Source organism: Haematobia irritans, chromosome 1, assembly GCF_050003625.1.
Source record: "Haematobia irritans isolate KBUSLIRL chromosome 1, ASM5000362v1, whole genome shotgun sequence".
NCBI classification, from domain to species: Eukaryota; Metazoa; Arthropoda; class Insecta; order Diptera; family Muscidae; genus Haematobia; species Haematobia irritans.
This window is the reverse complement of record NC_134397.1, coordinates 121607422-121634857: the sequence shown is the minus strand read 5'-3', so window position 1 is coordinate 121634857 and position 27436 is coordinate 121607422. Positions and strand designations below refer to the sequence as shown.

The window sequence follows — 27436 nt, the reverse complement described above, 5'->3', positions numbered from 1 at the left end:
ACTAACAGTTATAGTTAAAGAGGTCGAGAAGTTAAGATCGAACGTCCAAAAAAACACAACTTAGAAAAACGAAATTAAAATCGCAAGAATATGAAAATGCAAATTCCTAAGAAAAATGAAATTAATTTATTTCTAATTATAAATATAATTATTATATCGATTATATCATTCGCTAGTTGTGCAAATTATCTTACAGAAAGACGTATGTGATAAAATAGTGTTAATTTTAATGAAACAAAAAATAATAATAATTTTGCGTTGTGTTAATGTATTACAGCTGATGTTTTGCAGGTTTGCAAACAATCGGATGCCAATTTTAAGCAGTGCTTCTTTAAAAATTTCCAAAATATCTTTACTGAATGGAAAGATGGTAAATATAAATTGACGTGATTTTTGTAATATAGAGTATCAGTGAACAATTAAAATTATAAAGTGAAAATTAAATTCATGAAATTTATGTCCGCACTCTAAAGAAAAGTGAAACCACATAAAAAAGATCGTAGTTAATCTAACGCTAAACAAATTAACTTATTTTTATCGCAAACAAGTATTTGTTTGTAATTGTACCCTCCACCATAAGATGGGTGGTTTGTAACACATCGAAATATTGCTCTACGACCCCATAAAGTTTGTTCTCAAATTCGCTGAAGTTCGCTAACGTGAACTCTCTTGGTTTTAATTAGTTGACGTTACTGCGAGTACACTGTACTTGGGTTGTGTTAATACTAACCGATGGCAAGGTATCTTAAAACGTCTTAACATCGTCTTCTAAATTGTAAGTTAGTCCATACGGGGTATATATTAGACAAAAAGAAGACCGATTAAATACTTATACGATTCAGTTATTGATCGGTATGTATAGGGGAGTCTATAAATAATTACGAACCGATATGAACTGTTGCGTGATAATTGGAGAGCCAGAAGTGAAATATGTGGGGTCATATACAATTATGAATAGATATGGACAAATTTTTGTGTGATTGGATCGATGTGAAACAAATTTGGCTCTATAAAAGGCTCCGCAAGCAAAATCTGTGGATCCGATTATATGGGGGCTACATATAATTGTGGACCGATTTGGACCAATTTTTGCATGGGTGTTAGATGCCATATATAAATACCACATACCAATTTCAACCGGATCGGATGAAATTTGCTCCTCCAAGAGGCTCCGCAAGCAAAATCTGTGGATCAGTTTATATGGAGGCTATATATAATTATGGACCGATATAAAGCAATTTTTGCATGGTTGTTTGAGACCATATACTTACACCACGTATCAAATTTTAACCTGATCGGATGAAATTTGCCCCTCCAAGAGGCTCCGGATGTCAAATCTAGGGATCCATTTATATGGGGAATAAATATAAACATGGACCGATTTGGACCAACTTTAGCATGTATATTAGAGGGCATATATAAACACCACGTACCAAATATCAACCGGATCAGATGAAATTCGTTCCTCCAAGAGGCTTCGGAGGTCAAATCTGGAGATCGGTTTATATGGGGGCTATATATAGGTTAGGTGAGGTTAACATGAATGTAAGAGACGGTATACAAACACCACGTACCAAATTTCAACCGGATCAGATGAAATTTGTTCCTCCAAGAGGCTTCGGAGGTCAAATCTGGAGAACTGTTTATAAGGGGGCTATATATAGGTTAGGTTAGGTTAACGTGAATGTAAGAGACGGTATACTAACACCACCTACCAAATTTCAACCGGATCGGATGAAATTTGCTCCTCCAAGAGGATCCGCACGCAAAATTTGGGGATCGGTTTATATGGGGGCTATATATAATTATGGACCCATATGGACCAATTTTAGCGTGAATGTTAGAGACATATACTAACACCACGTACCAAATTTCAACGAGATCGGATGAAATTTGTTTCTCTAAGGGGCTCCGCAAGCCAAATCAGTGGGTCCGTTTATATGGGGGCTATACGTAAAAGTGGTCCGATATGGACCATTTGTACACGCTCACAAAAAATCGCTTCTGTAACATATACTCCCAAACATATTTTGCTTCAAGCATATACATTTTTGGGTATTGCCCAAACATTTATATGTTTGATCTCTTCCAATATATAATATGTTTGAAAGCATATTGGTCTAAACAATATATGGTTGGGTAGTCTAAGTTCCAAACATTTTGTATTTTTGCATCCAAATTCAATAATGTTGTCTTCCAAAAAACAATATGTTATTATGTGAACATATAATATGTTTGGAAGCATTTTGCACCCATTATATGCTTAAAAAAAATTCTCCCAAACAATATTGTGCTCAAAATTTTACTTATTTATTTATATATTTACAATCATAATGAATTATGAAAATAAACAGGTAATATAGGTGCTAACAACATAGGTTTTCGACCTGAATGCTCAAAATTTTGTTTCTGCCCAATTGTATATTCCCCAACATCTTTCTCACTTCCACGAGATTTTTTAGTTCTTAGCACCTTTTTCTGTAATACAAACATTGTAGAAGAAATTATTCAATTGTATGATTTTTTTTATTTTAATTTTACCTTTTGCCGGACGGGGATTCGAACAGCGGACCACACAGTTTGTAAGGATCAAAGAAGTAGCTGATCAATTGCCCAAGGAAAAATAAAATGTTAATTTTGTAATAACAAGCAACAACCACCAACTTAATTCAATATCGCTCCCTGTTAAATAGCGCTCCAAGCTACTAAACACATATATGTTTATAGGCTATTTCTAAATTAATATATGTTTGCATCCAAGCATATTATATTTAAAAACATTTTATGTCCCAAACATAATATGTTCTAACATATTAACATATATGTCCCAAACATGTTATGCTAGTTTATGAACATTATATGCTTGCACTCACAAATATTGTGTTTAAAAATGTGTGTTCCAAACATATAATGTTTATAGCCAAACATATGAAAAACAGTCTTTTTCATCCGTGTAATACCTACGTCAATAACAACTACACTGTTAGAAAAATATGTGTTTCATATGTTCCGATATAAACAAAATGTGTTTCGGGCACAATTTTTAAACACAATATATTTAAGTGCAAACATGTAATGGTCCTAAACTAACACTAAATGTTTGGGACACATATGTTAATATGTTCGAATATATTATGTTTGGGGCATGAATGTTTTATAAAAATAATATGTGTGAATGTAAACATATATAAATTTACAAATTTCGAGTAAACATATATATGTTGTGATATTTTATTCAGAGAGCGACAGAGAGAGAGAGAGAGAGTATAGAGAAAGAAATAGAGATGGAAACCGGGAGGGTTGACGAAAGATATCAACATAACACAGCGAGAGAATGAAAAGAGAGCAATTTCTGTGAAACCGCTTGCATGTTGTTTCGGAAAACTGTTTTATGATAAGGCCAAAAATTTGATATGCTTAAGTCTAAATATTATTTAATTTGAATATTAGGATGAGTATTTATAGTAAACAGAATAGACATTCGGAACCAAGAGAATAGACATTTGAAAAAAAAACAAGTATATACAGCAGTAAGTTCGGCCGGGCCGAATCTTAAATACCCACCACCATGAACCAAATATTAGGGTTTCCTTTGAAATTTCAGGAGGGCTTGAGGACTTGAGGACACAACCCGAAGATAAATTTAAAGATTTCACCTATGAGGACTATATCAGATTCTGGATTTATAAGAACCATTTTTGTTTGAGGTTTAGAGGAATCATTAACATCTCTTGTAAGTGTGCAAGAAAATTATAAAATAACGTCTTGATTTGAAATCTTAAATCTGTAGAAGTAAAATCTGGAAATTTTACATTGAGTTTCAAACAATTTTCATGATCAGTGCGCCTTCTACACCCTCAAGAAGTGAAGTCGGTCTATATGGAGGCATTACCAAATGGACCGATAAAAACTTAATCCGATACACGTTTTTGTGAGCCTAAAATACCAGAATATTTACAATTTCAGGCATATCAGATCAAAACTACGGTTTCTAGAAACCCAAGGAGTTAAATCGGGAGATCGTTCTTATGGGGGCTATACTAAAATATGGACCGATACTCACCATTTTTGGCACACCTCTTTGTGACCCGAAAATACGTCTAGATTTCCAATTTCAGGCAAAAAGGATAAAAACTTCGGATTCTAGAAGCCCAAGAAGTAAAATTGGGAAATCGGTCTATATGGGGGCTATACCAAAATATGGATCGATACTCACCATTTGCGGCACATCTCTTTATGGTCCTAAAATACCTCTAGATTTCCAATTTCAGACAAATTGGATAAAAAATACGGTTTCTATAAGCCCAAGACCCCAAATCGGGAGATCGGTCTATATGGGGGCTCTCCCAAAATATGGACCGATACTCACAATTTTTGGCACACGTATTTGTGGTCCTACAATACCTCTAGATTTCAAATTTCAGGTAAATTGAATAAAAACTGCGGTTTCTATAAGCCCAAGAAGTAAAATCGGGAGATCGGTCTATATGGGGGCTATACCAAAATACGGACCGATACTCACAATTTTTGGCACACATATTTGTGGTCCTACAATACTTCTAGATTTCCAATTTCAGATAAATTGAATAAAAACTGCGGTTTCTATAAACCCAAGAAGTAAAATCGGGAGATCGGTCTATATGGGGGCTATACCAAAATATGGACCGATACTCACAATTTTTGGCACACGTATTTGTGGTCCTACAATACCTCTAGATTTCCAATTTCAGGTAAATTGAATAAAAACTGCGTTTTCTATAAGCCCAAGAAGTAAAATCGGGAGATCGGTCTATATGGGGGCTATACCAAAATATGGACCGATACTCACAATTTTTGGCACACGTATTTGTGGTCCTACAATACCTCTAGATTTCCAATTTCAGGTAAATTGAATAAAAACTGCGTTTTCTATAAGCCCAAGAAGTAAAATCGGGAGATCGGTCTATATGGGGGCTATACCAAAATATGGACCGATACTCACAATTTTTGGCACACGTATTTGTGGTCCTACAATACCTCTAGATTTCAAATTTCAGGTAAATTGAATAAAAACTGCGGTTTCTATAAGCCCAAGAAGTAAAATCGGGAGATCGGTCTATATGGGGCCTATACCAAAACGTGGACCGATACTCACCATTTTTGGCACATCTCTTTATGGGCATAAAATACCTCCAGATTTCAAATTTCAGGCAAATTGGATAAAAACTACGACTTCTATAAGCCCAAGACCCCAAATCGGGAGGTCGGTTTATATGGGGACTATATCAAAACCTGGACCGATATAGCCCATCTTCGAACTTGACCTGCCTGCAGACAAAAGACGAGCTTGTGCAAAATTTCAGCACGATTGCTTCATTATTGAAGTCTGTAGCGTGATTACAACAGACAGACAGACAGACAGACAGACAGACAGACAGACAGACGGACAGACGGACATCGTTATATCGTCTTAGAATTTCTCCCTGATCAAGAATATATACACTTTATATAGTCGGAAATCGATATTTCGATGCGTTACAAACGGAATGACAAACTTATTATACCCCCGTCACCATTCTATGGTGGTGGGTATAAAAAACAGCATGTGTTTTCGCCTTGAGAGCAGCATTTTATGTATGTGTGGACATGTAATTTGTTTATCATTTTGGCATTAGGGGCACAATTTTTTTCTTGGTTCGTTAAAAGAAATCGGAACGTATGCTAACCACTGCTCCACGTGGCCAACAAATGTATGTTTCTGTTAAATAATGTTATGTTTGCATAGGCTCGTGGGCGCTGCAAACTATGCTATATAAATGTAACTTATAACGATAATTTTCTATTGGTGACTATAACAGCTACGTAGCCCAGTGGTAGTGTGTTGGTTTACAAATTGCATGATTCCCGGTTCGATTCTCCGTCCAGGCGAAGGTAAAAGTTAAAAAAATTATAAAATTGAATAATTTCTTCAACATTATTTGTATTACAGAAAAAGGTCCCAAGAACTAAAAATTTCGTGAAAGTGAAAATTATGTGAGGGAATGAGCACAATCTTCTTGGGGAGAAAATTCTTTCAAGCATATAATATTTTTGGGTTCATAATGCTTCCAAACATATAATATGTTCACATAAAACAAACATAATAATGATTCGGCAATATCCAATAATATATGTGCTTCCTGCAAAATATGTTTGGAACATATGTTAGGTTAGGTTAGGTTAGGTTAAAGTGGCAGCCCGATTAAGATTCAGGCTCACTTAGACTATTCAGTCCATTGTGATACCACATTAACTAAAAGTACCTATTACATATGGGCACTTCTAGTTTTAACCGCTGAACCTTCTTGATTATTTTTCTTTGTTGAACCAACCAGATTGTTCCAAAAACAGTAGCAGACTGCTTAAGTTAACGTTTTCCAGATCCGCCAGTAATCTGAAGCTATATGCTCCTAAAAGTTGCTTGCGCTTTACACAAAATGCAGGACACTCACACAAGAGGTGTTTAATTGATTCTTTTTCCTCCGCATCATGACAGCTCATACAATAGTCATTATACTTCGCGCCAATAGTTTTTGCAAAATCGCCTATCAGGCAGCGACCCGTTATAGCAGATATCAGGAGTGATATCTGACGTCTCGAGAACATTAGCATATCTAGTGTGCGGTTTAAGTTGAAATGGGGCCATATTTGCTTGGTGTCGTTACAACCCTTGCAATTCTCCCATCGAACATTTGCCATCATAACAGCCTTCTCACGCAGCATGAGCTTGCAGGTAGCTAGGGGCATACCAACAAATTCTAGTTCCCCTGGAATATGTAAGGTAGTCCCTAGCCTTGCCAACTCATCCGCTTCGCAGTTCCCCGGTATGTTCCTATGGCCAGGCACCCATATTAGGTGAATATTGTACTGCTCAGCCATCTCATTGAGAGATTTGCGGCAGTCGATGGCCGTTTTCGAGTTGAGGAACACAGAGTCCAAGGATTTTATTGCAGGTTGACTGTCTGAGTATATATTAATGCCCACATTTTTTGGAACATTACTTCTCAGCCAATTCGCCACCTCTCTTATTGCTAATATTTCAGCCTGAAAAACACTACAGTGATTAGGTAATCTTTTCGCTATTCGAAGTTCCAGATCATTAGAATATACTCCGAACCCCACTTGTCCATCCAATTTGGAGCCATCAGTGTAGAAATCTATATATTCTTTATTCCCCGGGGTCTGTGTGCACCACGCCTCACTGTTGGGGATTAGAGTCTCAAACTTTTTGTCGAAAAGTGGACTCGCCAAAGTGTAATCCACTACGTTAGGCACATCTGGCATTGTTTTGAGGACAGAACTGTGACCGTAACCTTTTTCCGACCACAGCGATAGTTCGCGCAACCGCACAGCCGTTGTTGCAGCTGACTGTTTGGCCAAAATGTCTAAAGGCAATAGATGCAGCACGACATTAAGGGAATTTGTTCCTGTCTTGCTGAATGCGCCTGAAATACACAAACACGCCATACGCTGAACTTTATCTAAACAAGTCGGTTTCTGAAGTGCCGGCCACCAGACTACAACACCATATAGCATTATAGGTCTAACCACTGCCGTGTATAGCCAATGCACAATTTTTGGTTTCAGTCCCCACTTTTTTCCTATTGCCTTTTTGCACGAGTACAAAGCTACAGTTGCCTTTCTCGCCCTTTCTTCAATATTAAGCTTAAAGTTCAGCTTCCTGTCCAAAATAACGCCAAGGTATTTTGCACATTCACCAAAGGGAATTTCAATACCCCCTAAGGAAATAGGCCTAACCGTGGGAGTTTTGCGATCGTTGCAGTACATGACTAATTCTGTCTTTGCAGGATTTACCCCAAGACCATTGTCTTTCGCCCATTTCTCAGTCATCCGGAGGGCCCTCTGAATAATATCTCTGATTGTGGATGGGAATTTTCCCCTGACTGCCAGAGCCACATCATCTGCGTATGCCACCACTTTTATCCTTTCTTTTTCTAGAGTAACCAGAAGGCTATTTATAGCAACATTCCAAAGAAGAGGTGATAGGACTCCTCCTTGGGGAGTGCCTCTGTTCACATACCTTTGTATGTTTGCTTGTCCTAGTGTGGCTGAAATACGTCTCTTCATTAGCAGTTCGTCTAACAGCCTGAGTATACATGGATCAACATTCAGAGTTGTCAGTCCATTTAATATCGAGCTCGGATGGACATTATTGAACGCCCCTTCGATGTCTAGAAACGCCACGATTGTGTATTCTTTGACAGATAGTGAGCTTTCAATAAAGCTGACTAGTTCATGTAGTGCGGTCTCAGTAGACCTGCCCTTCGAGTATGCATGCTGTCGTTTCGAGAACAAACTTGAATCGATGCTAGTTCTAAGATAAATATCTATCATCCTCTCCAGAGTCTTAAGTAGGAATGAGGATAAGCTGATTGGTCGGAAATCCTTCGCCCTCGAGTGAGAGGCTTTTCCCGCTTTAGGTATGAAAACGACTTTTGTTTCCCTCCACTTTCCTGGGATATATGATAAGTTGATACATCCTTTATATATCACCGACAACCAGGGGATAATTTTGTCAGTTACAGCTTGTAACTCCGCCGGAGTAATTCCATCAGGTCCAGGGGATTTGAATGGTCCAAAGCTATTTAGCGCCCATCTTATTCTAGTTTCCGATACAATTTCCTCGACAGGAAACGACCGCTGAGCAACTGTGGCACCGCCAGTACATGGTTCAACCGTCTGATTTCCAGGAAAATGTGTGTCCAATAGTACCTCCAGCGTCTCCTTACTGGACGTTGTCCAATTGCCCTCCGATGTTTTAATGAAACCTGGAGCGGAGTTGGTGGATGCTAGAACCTTCCGTAGTCTGGAAGCCTCGGACGTATTCTCAATACTGCTGCAGTAAGCATTCCAAGAGTTATGCTGAGCCTTTCTCAGTTCTCGCTTGTATCCTCTCAGATTCTTCTTGTAAGCGTCCCAGTCCTCAGGGGCTCTGGTGGACTTTGCCTTGTTAAAGAGCTTCCTGCAGGATTTCCTCATATTACTTAATTCCGTAGACCACCATGGTGGTCGATGTTTCCCCCTTGGCTTTCCTCTAGGGCATGCAGCTTTCAGTGAGATGTTGAAGGCCTTAGTAATCCGCTCCACTGCGTGTTCGATATCTTGCACATTTCTCATATTTGTCTCTGTTATTTCCGGTATCATCATATTGAACGATTCCCTATACCTATTCCAGTCAGCTTTCCTAACATTTGGCGGAAATATGATCTTGGTGATATGAACATCAAATTTGAAACTGATGTAGCGATGATCTGAGAAGCTGTGTTCACTTAAAACCTGCCACTCAGATATCATTTCATTTAGTTCTTGCGAGGCCAAGGTGATGTCCAAAACCTCTTGCCTGTTTTTAGTGACAAAGGTTGGGACATCTCCCTTGTTGCAAACTACCAGATTAGTACGCAAAATAAACTCTATTAGCGACTCTCCCCTTGCATTAGTATCACTACTTCCCCATATACTATGATGTGCATTCGCATCGCATCCCATAATGAGTTTCGCCTTTGTTTTCAGTGACTCCTCCACTAAGGTCTTAACGGCATATGGAGGCATCTCCCTGTCATGTCCCATGTAGACCGAAGATACCCAATATTTGCATTTGGCTATTTCTAAACTTGCAACGACAGTGTCTGTATTGCACATTGAGGGAAGCAGAAACAAATTGAGCTCGTTTTTAGCAATTATACAGGCTCGATTTACATCATTACCAGTATACTGCAATAGTTTGAACCCCGGAGTACTTAATTCACATATTTTGTTTTTGTAAACATATGGTTCTTGAATAAGAACTATATCTATGTCCCCTTTCATCAGGAGAACTTTTAAGGCAGCACATGCAGCCTTACAATGATGAAGATTTATCTGGAGGATCCGTAGGACCATCGAGATTTTCAACAACCGTCACATCAGCCGCTTCGATCGAGTCATCAAGAATGTCCTCTTCAGAGATATCGGTGACTCTCGCAATAACCATAGGTTCGACTTTGGTGAGTTCTGAGGCAATAGAAGCCTCCTCACGCATACGGTATCTATCCATGTCTTCAACTTTGGTATCTCCCTCGACTTCGCAAGAGGATCCGCTTACTTCTGATTCAGACAGAGGCTTGTCCATTTCTGAATCCTTTAGCTGATCGTTTTTATACACCTTCATTTGGATATAATGAAAGCCATAACATACACGGCCCTGGGACTTTGCCAGATGTGGCAAAGACTGAGTGTTCAATATAAACACTGCATGCCGTCTTGGTCCATCCACTTCATCCAAACGGCCAACCTTCCAATCAGCTGTTGGAAGATCTGGATTGCATCGTTTCAGTCTATTTAAAATAGATTCAGGGTCAGAAGGGTTTGCAGGTATCCAGGCATGTGCTCTAGGTCTAGCCGGTATGTCTTTCTTCTCGACTAACTCTAGAGCAGCTCCTTCCCAAACTTCACCAATTAGTATCAGAGCAGCTTTAAAACATTCTATAGACCTCTGGTCCTCAAATGCGACTAGCTTAAATCGTCCTTGATACCAACCAGCCTCTTGGTGTCGAGGATCTGGGCCGGGAAACTTTTCCAGTACCTGTGAGTAGACGACAGATAGAGCATTCTCAATTTCCCCCCATTTTTGCTTTGGAACCATACCGTCCAATGCTCCTTTATTAATGATAGCCATCACAAGGCTATCTTTAGCAACTGAGGCAAACGATCTTTGATCCCTTTTGGAGGATGGCAGCTCATCCGGCGATCGTTCCCTTTTTCCAGTCTCAAGAATTCCTTGAGCCCATTTTAAGGAATCGCTTTGTTTAGCCGACAACGTGCTTGGGTCGACTGATCCTAACTTCTTTAGGATAAACAAAGCATTTCTGCGTTCCTTGAATCTCTTTCGTGAGGGATTACCTCCTTTTGATGTCGTTACCTTAGAAAAAGTTCGACTTGTCAGTGTGTCGCCACCTGTCGACCCGTCTACAGGTCGACTAATTGGGCCTAACTCTTGGTCATTGCCCAGATTTATAACTCCAGTCGATACCCGTCCACTGGGCCCTGAAGTTAGCAACCCAGTGGATGACTTGGAATTTCGCTGCATGGTGGCTTAATATCCCACCACACTTGAAATTCGTAGTAGGTACCTATTACTATGAGTTTATCCGCTATTGAAAAAACACGTCCGTTCCGTTCGACGGTTGAATAGGAAAGCATATGTTAGAGAAGCAATTTTTTTTTGAGGGTGTACTTGTGCCAAGTTTCACGTCGATACCATGTTTCGTTCGGAAGTTAGCGTGATTTCCACAGACGGACGGACAGACGGGAGGAGGGACGGACATCGCTAGATCGACTCAGAATTTCACCACGACCCAGAATATATTTACTTTATGGGGTCTTAGACCAATATTTCGATGTGTTGCAAACGGAATGACAAAGTTAATTTACACCCATCCTATGGTGGAGGGTATAAAAAGGTACACGCTCACAAAAAATCGCTTCTGTAACATATACTCCCAAACATATTTTGCTTCAAGCATATACATTTTTGGGTATTGCCCACACATTTATATGTTTGATCTCTTCCAATATATAATATGTTTGAAAGCATATAGGTCTAAACAATATATGTTTGGGTAGTCTAAGTTCCAAACATTTTGTATTTTTGCATCCAAATTCAATAATGTTGCCTTCCAAAAAACAATATGTCATTATGTGAACATATAATATGTTTGGAAGCATTTTGCACCCAAAAATATTATATGCTTAAAAAAAAATTCTCCCAAACAATATTGTGCTCAAAATTTTATTTATTTATTTATATATTTACAATCATAATGAATTATGAAAATAAACAGGTAATATAGGAGCTAACAACATAGGTTTTCGACCTTAATGCTCAAAATTTTGTTTCTGCCCAATTGTATATTCCCCCACATCTTTCTCACTTCCACGAGATTTTTTAGTTCTTAGCACCTTTTTCTGTAATACAAACATTGTAGAAGAAATTATTCAATTGTATGATTTTTTTATTTTAATTTCACCTTTTGCCGGACGGGGACTCGAACAGCGGACCACGCAGTTTGTAAGGATCAAAGAAGTAGCTGATCAATTGCCCAAGGAAAAATAAAATGTTAATTTTGTAATAACAAGCAACAACCACCAACTTAATTCAATATCGCTCCCTGTTAAATAGCGCTCCAAGCTACTAAACACATATATGTTTATAGGCTATTTCTAAATTAATATGTGTTTGCATCCAAGCATATTATATTTAAAAACATTTTATGTCCCAAACATAATATGTTCTAACATATTAACATATATGTCCCAAACATGTTATGCTAGTTTATGAACATTATATGCTTGCACTCAAAAATATTGTGTTTAAAAATTTGTGTTCCAAACATATAATGTTTATAGCCAAACATATGAAAAACAGTCTTTTTCATCCGTGTATATATAGGGAAGTCTACAAATAATTACGAACCGATATGAACTTTTGAGCGGTAATTAGAGGCCACAATTGAAATATGGGGATCGCTTTATATGGGGGCTATATACAATTAAGAACCGATATGGACCAATTTTTGTGTGATTGGGGATCGGCCTATCTGAGGGCTATATATAACTATAGATCGATATGGGCCAAGTTTGGCATGTTTGTTAGCGCCATATACAAACACAATGTACCAATTTTAACCGAAGCTGATAAACTTTGCTCCACCAAGAGGCTCCGGAGGTCAAATCTGGGGATCGGTTTATATGGGGACTATAGGTAATTTTGGAGCGATATGGACCAATTTGTACATGGTTATTAAAGACCAAATGTTAACACCACGATAAAATTTAAACGGGATTGTATGAGATTTGCTTCTCTAAGAGGCTTCGCAAGACAAATTTGGGTGTCAAATCCGTTATGCGGTGTTCACGTTACCGCGACTGCACTGTAATTCGATTGTGGATGGCAGTCTTTAGTAGAACTTTCTACGCAATCCATGGTGGAGGGTACATAAGATTCGGCCTGGCCGAACTTACGGCCAGGTATATACTTGTTTTTTCTAATATATATCACGTATGCACGGACGAAAAAGACTGTTTTTCATATGTTTGGGTGTACAAATTATATGTTTCGAACTAAAATATTTAACGCAATACTTTTAAGTGCAAGCATAACATTTTGCAAAAATAACATTTTGCTCTTAAAACATGTTTGAGGTGATCATATTCCTTCTCTGAGTGTAGTTTTTCGTCCCAGAGCGTTAGCCGATTTAAATTTTAATTGTAGAGAATTTGTAAGAGAGTAAAACTTTTGTCCAAATCGGTTCAGATTTCAATACATGGATATGGTAACGTAAACCAATAAATTTGATGAATTTGAGATGGTAGTATAATATAGTCGGCCCCGCCCGACTTTAGACTTTCCTTACTTGTTTTCTCTTCTAGAAATGGACATAATTTTCATCTTACTAGAATTTCCTTTCCTTTCACCACGACCTAGGATATATATGCTTTATGGAGTCTGAGACCAATATTTTCATGTGTTACACACGGATTAAACAAAATATTTTTTACAAATCTGAAATCTAATGCTGCAAAATTTAACATCGGAAACCGTTCTTTTTAAACCTTTTTAAGACATATATTTACTAACATATTTTATGATTTATTTATTGATAGGTATTCCTGGTTTGCCCTCCCTCGGTTCAGTTGATCCTCTCCATGTTAAACGTATTGTTATCGCTGATGATGGCAATAGTCCAGTATCTGTAAAACTGATTATGACCAACTTGGAGTTGCGGGGCCTAAGTAAGACCATTCTAAATGATATAAGGTAAGTGAAGTTTAATTTGATTAATTCAAATGTTGCATTCTAAATTCTTTACAGTCTAAATGCACCTAAATATGTCGTGAAACTACAATCACAAATACCAAAAGTCCATGTGAAAGCTGAATATAATATAAATGGAAGAATTTTGGCATTGCCATTGATTGGAAGTGGCAGGGCTCTAGTTGATGTCGGTAAGTACTCGTAGAATAGAATCTAATGTAATGAAATACATTTTAAGTTCACTCTGGGCACGAAATCCTCCGAAAGGGAAGTGAAATCCACTTAGATTTCAGTAGATTTTCAATCGGAAAATATTAGCTGGTTTTCGGACAGTATTTCAACACAATGTCTTTGATCTTTCTCTCTCTCTGTGGTTTTAGTACTAAAATCTCGCTTAATTGCAACCATGTAGATATGTGTTTATGCGAAAAAATCAACGGAAATTCGTACGTATTACCATTTAAATTTATGGGCTAGAACACGTTATAATAAAAAGAAAATTTTGGGACAAGTTTTATAATCTTTAGCTTCAATTCAATGAGATTTCTCTCTTTGAATTTAATTCATAAAGAAAATTAAACTAGAAGATAATGTTAATATAGATAAGTTTGTGGGTGTGACAACGTTACGTATCGAACTACAGGTGGCTTACACAAAAAGAAAAAAAATCCGGATAATTGTTATTTACGGTCTCTGCAAAATAGCTTATTTCGACGACAATTAAATGGTCTAAATAAGCAATAAATGACTTCGTTAAATATGAAACAATAATATTTTTTTCCGTGTATGCATATACTGTTTATGATCTGTTATCAAAAACTATAGCTTCTTTATGGCAATGTCATATTATTGGTCAATATGGTCGAAATATGTAGATAAATAGCATGTTGGAGTGGTATTTTTGTATCAATGGATATTCGAAACTTTATTTCCGAATCCATCGACAATGGACATTCGAAACTTTATTTCCGAATCCATGTATGGAATTCCTATTCCAGTATGGTCAACATTTATTGTGTGTGGTAAAAAGCTTCTTATTTGTTTGTTTATAGTGCCTACTATTAGGATGAAAATAATTATCATTTATGTGTGGCAACTCCAGATTGTCCAAAATGTGGCAATGCGAATAAGAGGCATCACAGAAGAATACAATTGAGTAGAAGAATACACGTTTTTGTAAATAAACCCTAATTTAATAGTTATATATTTAAATTTAACAATAGATGTTTTTATTCACGCATTTGAAATGCCTATATATGCATTGCCATTTTTTCCAATAACTGCGTTGCCAATTTGGTTTTTCCTTTGCATGTATGTATGATTTATTAGATATAAATTCCAATTACAAATGATAAATAACAATGGTTAGCAAAATTGAATAAACAAATATTTCTTGTGTGTCGGATTGGCTGATAAAATCTTAAATGTGATCGAATTCAGAAATTAAAAGAGATCTGTATTTAATGCAACTTTGTTAATATTTGTATAGCCGAATGTGGTCGAAGCTTTTCAATAATTATCTAATTTCGTCGATTGTAAAACTAAGTTCTCAAACTCCAAAGCAACTGTAGATTCGAACAAAAATGTATGTAAAACTGGTGGATCTGCCTTCCTCTGTTTAAAATCTAAATTGAAATCTAGTTGGTTGCATAAAAAATCCCATTTTGCGTATGAAAACAATGTACTGTCTCCTCCGCTAGTAATCTTGGAAATCTTTGCAAACTTAGTTTAAAAAATCTACTAATGTAATGTAACGTCAAATGTAGTTAGTTGTAGCAACGGTAAGCCTTTTTTCTTGTATATGTATATCGGTCCATGTTTTGATATAGCCCCCATATAGACTGATCTCCAGATTAGAAAAATTGAATCTTTCACCAAACTAATTTAATACAATGATTCTTTAAAAATCTAGCAAATATCATATACAACAAATATAAATAAAATGTAAAATTGTACGATCAATCTCGCAACGTTTTGACCGACGCCGACAGACATATGTGATTCGACTCGGTCCCCAATCCACAGATGAAAACATATCGGCTTCATCTTCTTGGCCAACGTGCCCTGAAGAGGACTTAGACTGTTTGAGCTGCCGGAAAGGTCAACAAGGACATATAAATAAATAAATTATAAATCTGAGAAACATTTTTATATAAGTATAATAAATAAATATAATTTTGACAAAATTTTCTATAAAAATAAAATTTTGATAAAATTATATATAGAAATAAAATTATCTATAGAAATAAAATTTTCTATCGAAATAAAATTTTGACAAAATTGTTTATAGAAATAAAATCTTGACAAAATTTTCTACAAAATAAAATTTTTGACGAAATTTTCGGTAAAAATAAAATTTTTGACAAAATTTTCGGTAAAAATAAAATTTTTGACAAAATTGTTTATAAAAATAAAATTTTGACAAAATTGTTTATAGAAATAAAATTTTGATAAAAATAAAATTTATAAAAATAAAATTTTGACAAAATTGTTTATAGAAATAAAATTTTGACAAAATTTTATATAGAAATAACATTTTAAACTACACTACTAAGAAAAAGACTGTTTTTCATATGTTTGGGTATAAACATTATATGTTTGGAACTCAAATTTTTAAACACAATATTTTTGAGTGCAAACATATAATGTTCATAAACTAGCATAATATGTTTGGGACATATATGTTAATATGTTAGAACATATTATGTTTGGGACATAAAATGTTTGTAAATATAATATGCTTGGATTCAAACATATATTAATTTAGAAATAGCCTATAAACATATATGTATTTACAAAGAGAGACAAAGTGTAGGCTGGAAGTAAAATAATGAAAGTAACCAATTGGCGCATTACAAATATATATACACAAAGAAAATTTCATTAAATATAGGATAAATACTACGTGTGAATATAAACAAGTATAAATTTACATATTATGAGTAAAAATATATATGTTGTGATATAAGACTTCGCCAAAAATTGTATATGCTTAAGTAAAATATTAAAATGAGTATTCGGAGAGAAAATTCATTCGGAACCAAGATAAAATATATTTGAAACAAGTATATACGGCCGTAAGTTCGGCCAGGCCGAAGCTTATGTACCCTCCACCATGGATTGCGCAGAAACTTCTACTGAAGACTGTCATCCACAATCGAATTATTGGGTTGCGGTAACTTTTGCCGATAACAAGGTATCTTAAAACTTCCTAATACCGTAATATATACCACGTAGTCCATACGTGGTATATATTAAACTTAAAATGGCCGATTAAATAGTATATAATTAAGTTTGACAAAATTTTCTATAGAAATAAAATTTTGACAAAATAAAATTTTGACAACATTTTCTATAGAAGTAAAATTTGGACAAAATTTTCTATAGAAATAACATTTTTACAAAATATTCTATAGAAATAAAATTTTTACAAAATTTTCAAAAGATTTAACATTTTGACAACATTCTCTATAGAATTAAAATTTTGACAACATTTTCTACAGAAATAAAATTTTGCCAAAATTTTCTATAGAAATAAAATTTTGCTAGATTATTTTTGCTCGAGTGACAAGCATGATTATGAACCGATATGGACCAATTTTTGTGTGATTGGGGATCGGCTATATATAACTATAGACCGATATGGACCAATTTTTGCATGGTTGTTAGAGACCATATACTAACACCACGTACCAAATTTCAACCGGATCGGATGAATTTTGCTCCTCTAAGAGGCTCCGGAGTTCAAATCTGGGGATCGGTTTATATGGGGCTATATATAATTATGGACCGATATGGACCAATTTTTGCATGGTTGTTAGAGACCATATACTAATACCATGTACCAAATTTCAGCAGTATCGGATGAAATTTGCTTCTCTTAGAGCAATCGCAAGCCAAATTTGGGGGTCCGTTTATATGGGGGCTATACGTAAAAGTGGACCGATATGGACCAATTTTTGCATGGTTATTCGAGACCATATACTAAAACCATGTACTAAATTTCAGCCAGATCGGATGGAATTTGCTTCTCTTAGAGCAATCGCAAGCCAAATTTGGGGGTCCGTTTATATGGGGGCTATATATAATTATGGACCGATGTGGACCAATTTTTGCACGGTTGTTAGAGACCATATACTAACACCATGTACTAAATTTCAGCCGGATAGGATGAAATTTGCTTCTCTTAGAGCAATCGCAAGCCAAATTTGGGGGTCCGTTTATATGGGGGCTATACGTAAAAGTGGACTGATATGGACCAATTTTTGCATGGTTGTTAGAGACAATATACTAAAGGGTGATACGGTCAAAATTTGATGAAGGGAAAACGCGTGTAAATCGGTGAAATCGTTTATTTAAAAAATCAAATTAAATTTCTTTTTCAAGTTCAATTAGTATACAATTCAGGAAAAATATTCAGTTAGGCTTTCGCTTTTCCAAATCCGAATTGCGGGGCTTCACGCTTGACACCTGCCATCAGATTTTGTACAGCCACCTTGTCCACCTTCTTCGCCGCAGAAAGCCAGTTTGCCTTGAACTGCTGCTCGTCCTTAGCAGTTTTTTTGGTCTTCTTTAAGTTCCGCTTGACAATAGCCCAGTATTTCTCAATTGGGCGGAGCTCTGGCGTGCTGGGAGGTTTCTTGTCCTTGGGAACCACCTGCACGTTGTTGGCGGCGTACCAATCCATGGCCTTTTTACCGTAATGGCAAGATGCCAAATCCGGCCAAAACAGTACGTAACAACCGTGTTTCTTCAGGAAAGGCTGCAGACGTTTATTCAAACACTCTTTCACGTAAATTTCTTGGTTGACAGTCTCGGAAGCTATGAAAATGCTGCTTTTCAAGCCACAGGTACAGATGGCTTGCCAAACCAGATATTTCTTTGCGAACTTTGACAGTTTTATGTGCTTGAAAATATCTGCTACCTTTCCCCTTCCTTTTGCCGTATAAAACTCCTGTCCCGGAAGCTGCTTATAGTCAGTTTTGACGTAGGTTTCGTCGTCCATTACCACGCAGTCAAACTTCGTCAGCATCGTCGTGTACAGCCTCCGGGATCGCGCTTTGGCCGTCGTATTTTGTTTATCATCGCGATTTGGAGTCACTACCTTCTTGTAAGTCGATAGTCCGGCTCGTTTTTTGGCTCGATGCACGGTTGTAGACGATACACCCAGCTTATTTGCGGCATCTCGGAGAGAGAGGTTAGGGTTTCGCTTGAAACTACCGGCAACTAACTTTGTCGTCTCAGCGGCTTCCGGTTTTCGATTTCTCCCCGATCCAGACTTCCTGGCTGTCGACAAACGTTCCCCAAACACTTTAATTACATTTGTAACGGTTGATTTGGCAACTTTTAGCGATTTTGCCAGCTTTGCGTGCGAGTAGATCGGATTTTCACGATCGCGAGCAAAATTTATTTATTTTATTTATTTATTTAGGCTTCCTAGCACAACAAGATGTTTAATCTTATAAATTACAGTACTAGGTTAGTAATTGAATATTATATCATTGCAGCAAAAAAAAGATTACAATAAAAACTAAATAATTTGTGAAGGTTTTTTTTTAAACATTTTTTGATTGAACGAAAATATAATAAATAGTTGCAATAGAAAAAAAAAAGTTAAATTTGATTTATAAAATAAGATTGAAGTGTTTTCTTGAATTCGAATGCGTTGCTCATTAACTGTATATTGATTGGAATATTGTTCCAAAGACGAATTGTACTGACTAGGAATTGATACTCCGAAATGACATACTTGTAACGCAGTTGAATGATCTTCTTTCCACGATTTGATTGAGTAAATTTTAGTCTTTCATAGAGATAGGTAGGTTCACCGGAATAAATAATTCTTTGAAGAAATACAAGGCATTTGAAATGTACGAGGCTGTCGAAACTCATATTGTATATTTGGTAGGCAAAAGATGATATCCGATCGTAGCGAGTTTTATTGAATACATATCTTGCTATGCTGTTGTAAGCAACATTTAGCTTTTTCTTGTCAGCGCTGCTACAGTTTCCAAATATTTCAACTCCATACAGAAGAACAGGAACAAGATAAGTTTTAGCCAAGAGCATCCGTATATGATATGGTGTTGAGGATTGCACGGTCCACAAGTTTCTCAACATTCCGTATGTTTTCGCAATATTGCTTTGAATGTGATTAGTCCACGTTAGACGCTCATTAAATGTAACACCAAGATTTACTGCAGGTTGCACAATATCTATCAGCTCGTTATGAATACATATTTCGTAATGTGTGCTAATATTGATATTTCTCTTGTAGATAAACAAGCATTTGGATTTTGTTGGATTGATCATTAGATCATTATTCAATGCCCAATTGTTTATTTTCTCTAATTCCGTATTGATTTTCTCAATGCACTCTGGTAATTTATTCACAGATGTACTAGCATAGACTTGTACATCGTCAGCATAAAGATGAATTTTGCAATATTGTAAGACAGAAGGCAAATCATTCACGTATATGCAAAAAAGCAACGGTCCAAGCACCGAGCCTTGAGGTACGCCTCTATTAGTATTTAGAGCACTAGACTTTACATTGCAGTGATATACAGACTGGGTTCTACCAGTAAGGTACGATGAAATAAGTCTACAAGCTGAATCAGAAAAGTAAAACAAATGTTTCAATTTACGTGTTAGAATACCATGATTCACAGTATCAAACGCCTTACTATGATCAAGCAATATAAGTACAGATACATTGTTGTCATCCATTTTAGATCTCAGATATTCAATCACATCCGTGAGCACAGTAATACAGCTTCTTTGTGGTCTAAATCCTGATTGTCTGTCAGTTAGAAGATTGTGTGAATTTATGAATATACTCATTTGATTGTACATAACACGTTCCAAAACTTTCGAGAGAAATGGTAGTATTGCTATAGGCCGAAATTCCTCGGATTTAGGCTTGGGTAATGGTATGATTTTGGTGAATTTCCAGGACGTTGGAAAAACAGACTTCGTAAGAATGGTGTTAAAAATGAATGTAAAATAAGGTAGACACTTTGGAAGCAATAATTTTATAAATTTTGGGCTAAGTTCATCCGTCCCTTCAGCGTTTGACTTTATAGAAAGAAAGCATTTCAGAACTTCACATTGGTCGACACAATTGAAGCTAAATTGAGTATTAGAAGAACCACAACTCGATGGAAGAATTGAGTATGAAGGATTATTAAAGTTAGTCGAGGATGACTGACGCGCAAATATTTCATTTAAATTTTCAACGTCGATATCAGCTGGCGCTGAGTGTTTCCTTCCAATGCCAATATCACGTATTGTTTTCCACTTTGATCCACTGTCAACTGCCATGCTAAATTTCTGTCTATAGAACGCTGTTTTAGCTACTTTGATTTTTCCATTGACTTCACGTCGTAAATTTTTGAATTCTTCATGAAGCGAGGTTGTTTTATAACGTTTCCACCTTTTGTATGTTGAATCTCTTTTATTAATTAGTTCTTTAATCTCTTGACTGAACCATGGCTGTTGTTTTGGTCTAAATTTTTTGTTTTTTAGAGGGACAGTTGCGTTGAAAAGATCTGATACATTATGTTGCATAAAATTTATTTGGTTCTCCACATCATCAAAATAGTAAATAGTATCCCAAACAATGTTATTAATCATTATATTCAACAGGCTGTAATTAATTTTACCATAGTCCCTCATCTGATATTCAAAAGATTTTTGGCTATATTTAGCGTCGTAAATCACAAATAGCAGATCATGTTTAAAAAATGTTGGTGCAGACAGTTGGTCGTAGAGAAGAATTTTATTAATGCAGTTAACAAAAATAGCATCAATTAATGTGTTTCCAGTATGCGTATAATGTGTTGGCGTTGTCGTATTAATTGGATATAAACCAAAGGTATTCATAGATGCAGATAACCTCTTATCTACGAGGAGATTGCAGTTGAAGTCACCACATATTATGACATCATTATAGTATACCGTTAACAGTTCAAGGGTATCCAGAATATTTGATGTTGAAATATTGCGATTTGGCCTATAAACAGTACCAATAAGAGTTTTGTCACCATTTGCAGAAAAAACTTCCAAAAATAAAAATTCAGTAGCACTAGTGCTATCTGATTTAAGTTTAAAGTTGCATTTCATTCCATTTCGCAAATACATGCATACTCCGCCTGCATTGGTTTCTATATCTGCCCGAAATAATTTATATCCTTGCAGTTCATAAATGTCATCTGAAATGTTTGTATGAAACCATGTCTCGGATACGCATATTATGTCTATATTTGACGTCTGGAAAATTTCTCGAAATTCGTCCATTTTGTTATTGAGGCTTTGGGCATTAATATGTACAACAGACAATCCAGATTTTTGTTTGGCAAGTATTCGAACCATGGTATATAGTTCGTCGTTGGAACGATATTCATTATTGTTCACCATCGTTGGTAAGAGACAAGCAACGCATAATATTTGTTATAATATGATACATTATTGTGATCGTTACAATTTCGAGTATTGTTATGAAATAAATTTGGAATGACTTAAGTAGTAGATAAGTTAGAAAAACTGTAATTTTAAAGAAAAAACTGATGTAGATGTTCGATTGATTCTATACGGACACCTCTATCCAATTTTGATACGCTGCTCTTCTTGCTTGGACGGCATTTTGACAACTGAAGAGTGAATTCCAAAATCAAAATAGGAGCAACATTCTACACACACACCTTCAAAATGAGGGGTGTTCAGGTTTTTTAAATGCAAAATTGAAAGAAATACGTCAAGTTTATATTGACCAAATTTTGACCGTATCACCCTTTAACACCATGTACCAAATTTCAGCCGGATAGGATGAAATTTGCTTCTCTTAGAGCAATCGCAAGCCAAATTTGGGGGTCCGTTTATATGGGGGCTATACGTAAAAGTGGACTGACCAATTTTTGCATGGTTGTTAGAGACCATATACTAACACCATGTACCAAATTTCAGCCGGATAGGATGAAATTTGCTTCTCTTAGAGCAATCGCAAGCGAAATTTAGGGGTCCGTTTATATGGGGGCTATACGTAAAAGTGGACCGATATGGACCAATTTTTGCATGGTTGTTAGAGACCATATACTGACACCATGTACCAAATTTCAGCCTGATCGGATGAAATTTGCTTCTTTTAGAGCAATCGCAAGCCAAATTTGGGGCCCGTTTATATGGGGGCTATACGTAAAAGTGGACCGATATGGACCAATTTTTGCATGGTTGTTAGAGACCGTATACTTACACCATGTACCAAATTTCAGCCGGATCGGATGAAATTTGCTTCTCTTAGAGCAATCGCAAGCCAAATTTGGGGGTCCGTTTATATGGGGGGCTATACGTAAAAGTGGACCGATATGGCCCATTTTCAACACCATCCGACCTACATCAATAACAACTACTTGCCAATTTCAATTCGATAGCTTGTTTGGTTCAGAAGTTAGCGTGATTTCAACAGACGGACGGACGGACATGCTCAGATCGACTCAGAATTTCACCACGACCCAGAATATATATACTTTATGGGGTCTTAGAGCAATATTTCGATGTGTTACAAACGGAATGACAAAGGTAATATACCCCCATCCTATGGTGGAGGGTATAAAAAAGAACATGAGTTTTGTTTAGCATTTTCGCATTACGGGCACAATTTTTTTGTTTCGTCAAAACAAATCGGAACGTAGGACGAGTAAGTCGAAATATTCAAACAAATGTAATTAAAGGGATCTTCATAAAAACTAACGAAAGGGCACTATACACTGAACAAAAAGCATGTCCGGTTCCAAAGATTGTGTCTCCACTTTAACAATTTTGGTATTGATTCCGAACCAAAGAAGCGGATAATACAAGTAAGGATGCTTTTAAAAGACAATTCTCTTTTAAATGGGGTTTTGGGTACTTGACTCTACGAAGCACATTTAAATTTTTCGCTTTTTCAGCTTTTTTTCAAATGCTATAAAATGTCCATTAAAAACAAGACTTCCAGTAGAAATTATGATATGTTTCAAGTAAAAAATGTCTTTAAAATAAAGTATTGAAAAACATATCCTATTTTTTAAAGATTTTTTCCTTGTAGTCAAAATGCAAAAATGCAACAAATTTAAAGACAGTTTCATTAATTTTAAAGAAATTTTCTGAATTATTAAAGTCAAGTTGACCTTAGTCCAAAAATTTGTTCTTTAATGTTATGATACCCATTTTTAAGTCAAATCACTTATTTATAACGACAACACGACTTCATTGAAAGTATCGACCTTTGAACATGGAAAAAAACTTTATATTAGAGAAATGCGTCTTCTAAGCTAAGCAAAAGTTGTATTCTTATTTTAAGGACATGAACTCTTTGTCCTCACGACAATATTTTTTCAGTGCACTCTTTTTAGAGTTGTGAAAGTAAAATGAAAACAGGGCGAAACAGTGAAAAATTAAACAGTAAGATCTATAAAAACAAAGTTTAGTTCCTCTTTATTAATGAGTAGTCCAAGAGGAGTTGACGGATTTTTTCGAAAATAAAAGCGGGCATTGTGTTCGAGTTGAAAATGAGAAATAATTTTAGCGGCAAAACCAGAATAACATTACAACTTTTTCCAGTAAAAATAACATGGTGGGGAAAGGTCCAAAGCAACAATTGAAGAAGTTTATTTTCTTTAAAAGAAATTATTAAAGAAAAGTAAAGGGGTAAACATGGCCATTTTAACGCGATAATACCAATTTATACCGGCCTTAAGAATTAAATTAAGTACAAAATTATTCGTTAATAAAAATTCCTATTTATTTGTATTTCTAAATTAATGGTGTTACATGCTAGCAAACAATTGTTCACACAAAAAAAAAATTTATGTGCTGTTGTAAAATTACTGTTTAGAATTTAAATATAATGGTTGTCGTTAACCTTAGGATTCGATGGAAAAATATTTTTATATACTCGAATTCACGATCTTCTTTTGTAAGAGTTTTTGAATTTCTTCGGAAATTTTAAACTTGTATACAAAAACCTTTATTTGTTACACAATTTTTATATTTGCAATAAAAAAATAATATTTGATTTGAACTCAGTCCATTTCGTTTATGTCAAGCATTTTTCTTTTCTGACTTTAAGTCTTTTATAAAACACACTTTACAATTTCGTAGTAAAAATTTAATATAATAGTATGTAATGCTGAACACCTTTTCGGGAACTTCCGAACGAATCTGGAATATATGTTAAAAAATATATTTAAACAAAAAAATGGTGTTGGTCGAAGCAGGGATCGAACCCAGGACCCCTGTCACGCAAGGCGGACGACCAACCACTGCTCCACGCTGCCAACAAATGTATGTTTAACAATGTTATGTTGTTAAACAATGTTATGTTTGCATCGGCTCGTGGGCGCCGCAAGCTATGCTATATAAATATAATTTATAACGATAATTATCTCTTGATGACCATAACAGCTACGTAGCCCAGTGGTTAGTGTGCTGGCTTACAAACTGTGTGGTCCGCTGTTCGAATCCCCGTCCGGCAAAAGGTAAAATTGAAAAAAAATTATAAAATTTAATAATTTCTTCTACAATGTTTGTATTACAGAAAAAGGTGCTAAGAACTAAAAAAACTCATGGAAGTGAAAAAAATGTGAGGCAATATACAATTAGGCAGAAAAAAATTTTGAGCACAATATTCTTTGGGAGAAAATTCTTCTCAGCATATAATATTTTTGGGTCCAAAATGCCTCCGAACATATTATATGTTCACATAATAACATATAGTTTTTTGGAAGACAACATTATTGAATTTGGATGGAAAAATACAAAATGTTTGAGACTTAGACTACCCAAACATATTATATTGTTTAGACCAATATGCTTTCAAACATATTATATATTGGAAGAAATCAAACATATAAATGTTAGGGCAATACCCAAAAATTTATATGCTTGAAGCAAAATATGTTTGGGAGTATATGTTACAGAAGAGATTTTTTTTGAGGGTGTAGAAATTATTATATTCGAGCTTATTGGACAGGAAGATTTTAACAAAATGTGCTATAGTAATAAAATTTCCACAAAATTTTTCGATCAATCTCGCAACGTTTTGACCGACGCCGACAGACATATTCGATTAGACTCAGTCCCCAATCCACAGACGAAAATATATCGGCTTCATCTTCTTGGCCAACGTGCCCTGAAGAGGACTTAGACTGTTTGAGCTGCCGGAAAGGTCAACACGGACATATAAATAAATAAAAAAATAAATAAAAATTATAAATACATAAATAATAAATCCGAAAAACATTTTTTTTAAGTATAATAAATAAATATAATTTTGACAAAATTTTCTATAAAAATAAAATTTTGATAAAATTATCAATAGAAATAAAATTTTCTATAAAATAAAATTTTTGACAACATTTTCTATAGAAATAAAATTTTGACAAAATTGTTTATAGAAATAAAATTTTAAACTAGAAATTATTAGAATATTTATTCGAACTTATTGGATAGGAAGATTTTAACAAAATGTGCTATAGTAATAAAATTTCCACAACATTTTTCGAAAATTTCCTATAGAAATAAAATTCTGATTAAATAAGATTTTGTTTTATCGATACCATAGACACTGGATAGAAGATAGTCTACTTTGATACCACTTAAAACATGACATTTTTTTTATAAATAAAAATGTTGCCAATAAATATTTTTTTTGTTTTGTATTTTATTTACTAACAGAAAACCTTGTAACTGAATCCTCCCTGAAATACAAGCTACGAGAAGAAAATGGTATTATTTTTGCCGATGTGGAGAAATTGCGTGTTGAAATCAAAGACGTTGGTGGATTCCATCTGAATTTGGATAATCCCAATAGTGATCAAATGGTCTTGGAAGAGGCTGCGAATGCAGCATTGAACGAAAACTGGAGAGAATATTTTGAAATTCTACGTCCATCTATCGCAGGAGCTATCGAATCTATTGTGAGTGGACATTTGAAGAAGATATTTGCATATATTCCAGCCAAATATTTTATAGAAGATATATCTCTTACGCCATAAAATTAAACTAAAATTCCAATTATTATTAAGTTCCAGAAATGTAATTCCTAATTTGCTTAGAAAATAGGTTAACCCAAAGTTACGATATAAATCAATCATAATTTTAAGATAGATCGAAATATTCCCATCTCTTCATGTAAATAGCAATAAAAATATGAAATAATTAAATAAAATCTCTACTGGTTTTATTGTTTTGTTTTTTTTTCGGTCTTTTTATTTTCAAAATGCATGTATCCTAGTGATGCGCATTCGAAAATCTCTATGTTCTTCTTCGGTGATAAGTCAAAGTTTATGATGGTATGTAATACTATCTGATATATAGGAGTATTCCGTGTGGCTGGCATGTATTGCAATCATTTAAGGTTGCTCTCATTTCTAAGCCGTTCATCTGACAGTTGACAGATTTATTCCAGTGACAGTTCACTTTATTGTTTACAAGCTTAGAAAAACATTTTGATCTATTTCATTCAAAAATTAAGTTATTCGTCATTGACTTTACGTGTGATAGTGTGATTGCTTTATATTTGGCTGGAAAACCACCAGGGACTAACGTTAGAGCCTTCTATCATATAAG

At 35.3% G+C, this 27436-nt stretch overlaps 1 protein-coding gene across 1 annotated transcript; it reads left to right on the top strand.

The window, feature by feature from the left end:
• Nucleotides 1–27035, top strand: LOC142221760 (protein takeout-like). Its single transcript, XM_075291554.1, has 5 exons — nt 1–202; nt 278–370; nt 13681–13834; nt 13889–14022; nt 26543–27035. The coding sequence occupies exons 1-5, from the start codon at nt 91–93 to the stop codon at nt 26860–26862; spliced, it is 813 nt and encodes a 270-aa protein (XP_075147669.1). The 5' UTR covers nt 1–90; the 3' UTR covers nt 26863–27035.
• The last annotated feature ends 401 nt before the right edge of the window (nt 27036–27436 follow it).